The 2,500-nt window shown below is 46.3% G+C and overlaps 1 protein-coding gene across 2 annotated transcripts in view; it reads right to left on the bottom strand.

Annotated features, from left to right (window-relative positions):
- Positions 1-2,500, bottom strand: part of mipol1 (mirror-image polydactyly 1) — a 55,814-nt gene that overhangs the window by 48,406 nt on the left and 4,908 nt on the right. The window contains exons 1-2 of one of the 2 annotated variants that reach the window (XM_085143164.1): positions 2,350-2,500; positions 1,475-1,566 (exon numbers count right to left, since the gene is read on the bottom strand). The exon at positions 2,350-2,500 is cut by the window's right edge and continues 159 nt beyond it. In XM_085143164.1, coding sequence (XP_084999290.1) covers positions 1,475-1,566; positions 2,350-2,432 — 175 coding nt within the window. In that variant the 5' untranslated portion in view covers positions 2,433-2,500. The remainder of the gene's footprint in view (positions 1-1,474; positions 1,567-2,349) is intronic. The other variant, XM_085143163.1, reaches the window with a different exon arrangement.

The following is a 2,500-nucleotide window of genomic DNA, read 5'->3' as shown; positions in this document are numbered from 1 at the left end:
CACAGACTGTAAATAAAGTCTGGATTTTGCCGTGGTGATGTCACTCGCTCGCTCTAAACATGCCTCTTTTTGCTGACGCGACCTGCCCGCTGAAACGTGAGAAGCGATCACGTCAAACACTTCCTGTCAGTCATGGAGATGAAATGAGTGTTGCCTTGGTAACCAGCGATCACAGCTGTCACTGATCTCCAGCAGGTTTCATCCTCTGTGTTAACACGAGCCTCTCAGCCGATGTCTCACCGCAAACACAAAGTCCAAATATACCCACGTCCTCGAGACACATTTACACAGCAGATTACTGAGCGTGCTCAGTAACCACGAGGAGGACGCTCTCAGAGCTCAGAGGACAGCTGATTTTGAACAGGACTCTGTCCCTGTGAGCGGCAGCAGGGCTCTGATGTGAAGGAGAACAGCTCCCCCTGGTGGACATTTGCTGACATCACCTCGGGACCTTGGGCTGCTTCCATCAGGCTTATTGATCATCAGATTTATTGATCTTTGTGTCATTTTTCGGCACATTTTCTGGTTTTATTTCCCTTTTAAAAAGACAGACGGGTGTTTCAGACGGGTTGAGCTTCACTAGAATTTGGCCGATTTATTTTATGGGGCCAGCAAATTTGCATCAATCAAAGTCATTGATTCAAAACTCAAAATCATCAGCATGTGAAACACGAAGCTCAGGAGATGTTGCAGACAGGACGTCAACTTCCTGTCTAAGCGATGGGGCGGGGTCTGATCAATGAGCACGCCTCACTGAGCTGATCACAGAGGAAGGTAGGGACCACGCAGCAGAGGGCCGCCAATGACCCACCAGCCACACTCTGAACCACTGGTTACCCTGCTTAGTAGCAGGATTTACAGTAATATTACCTGTGTTCACATATGGTATCTGTGGTATTACAAGTAGTATGACCTGTGTAGTATCTCTAGTATTTGCAGTAGCATTACCTGTGTACATATATAGTATCAGTAGTATTATGGACGATCCGGGGGTTTCTCTGCGAGTGTCACGTTCCCGTGGCAGCGTGCTCGCTGCTCGCTCAGATTTAAGTTTCATTTGTCGCTGTAGAAGTTTTCTTCCCACGCAGAGGGAACAGCAGACGCTGATGTTTCTGTCACTTTTTACAGAATCCAACTCAAAGTAATGTGATTACTTCCACGCTTTAAACGCTGCATGGTCGTACTCTCTCCATCACTCCATGTTATCCATTGTTGATCTGCACACGTCTGTTACCACGGACGCCACAAGCTCGTATGTCACTCATGAGACACTCTGACAAACAAAATCACAGTTTAGTAACGCAGTAACGCTGCGTGCTTATGGGGAAGTAACAGTAATCTAATTACTTTTTTGCAATAGTAATCCCTTAGTTTTTTCAAGTAACGAGTAAAGTAATCGGATTACGTTACTACTCATCTGTTATTATAGGTGATATTACCTGTGTAGTATCTGTAGTATGTACAGTAGTATTACCTGTGTACATGTCCACCAGAGAGTCCTGGAGCTCTTTGCTGGGGGTCGTTGTGGGCTGAGTGGTCTCTTCTGGACTTTGTGATCTGGTTTCCCTGGAAACACAAACGCACACTATCAATCACCGCTGTCACAGTTGCCTGAGGTTTGGGGATGGAGCGAAATGCAGCCAAACAGAGAGCCACGAGGGAGCATCACTCAGAGAACCAGAGTGACGGGGAACCTTTTTCCTTTATAGTTTCTGTTTCAATAGAGACACATTTGAGCAGCACACCTACCTCAGCACTGGAGAAAAAAACCTGCCCACCACACCTGAAACCAGGTGACTGTCCACCAACTCAAACATTTATATTGTGACCTGCAGCAGCTCTGGCAGCAATAAAAACTGATTTACAAGTTTGATGGATTTTCTACTGATTTATTGATGTTATTGGTTCATTTCTTAGAACAGCTCAGAGTGACTCGTGCTTTCTGACCTTTAAACAGGAAGTAAAGTCGGATTAACGGTAACAATGTCAGAGGTAACGAGGTGACCTCCGTCAGGTAAAAGAACCTGACTGGTCATTCCTGCGGTGGATTCCCGTGGTAATCAATATTCTCTCCACGTGAATCGTTTCCCTTATCAATACACAGAGCACAGCTAGCCCCTCTCTTCCTGTCAGCAGCTCCAACAGCCAATTAGATGGCTCCTTCATGATCCAAACCTCAAGGCGGCGCCGCCCTGGAATTATTGATCCAATACAGGTTTAACTTGAATTCAACTTTTACAGTTAGGCGTTCGACTCTGGATCTAATCACTAGATTACCACTTATCAATTACTGATCGATCAGTTCAGCCTGTCTGACAGATTATTGATCACCGATCAGACAGTTCTTACTTGAGTTGGAGCTGCAGCTCATTGATCTTCCTCTTTGCCCTCTGCAGAGCAAACTGAACATCTGCCGCTCTACGCGACGCCATCGCCACAACTTCACCTGCCTGAGAGCACGCCTGAGGTCTCCGTGGTAACCAGGTAACACATCGAGGAG

The sequence above is a fragment of the Neolamprologus multifasciatus genome, chromosome 19, assembly GCF_963576455.1.
Source record: "Neolamprologus multifasciatus chromosome 19, fNeoMul1.2, whole genome shotgun sequence".
In the NCBI taxonomy this organism is placed as follows: domain Eukaryota; kingdom Metazoa; phylum Chordata; class Actinopteri; order Cichliformes; family Cichlidae; genus Neolamprologus; species Neolamprologus multifasciatus.
The sequence above is the reverse complement of the archived record's forward strand: the minus strand, read 5'-3'. Positions and strand labels throughout refer to the sequence as shown.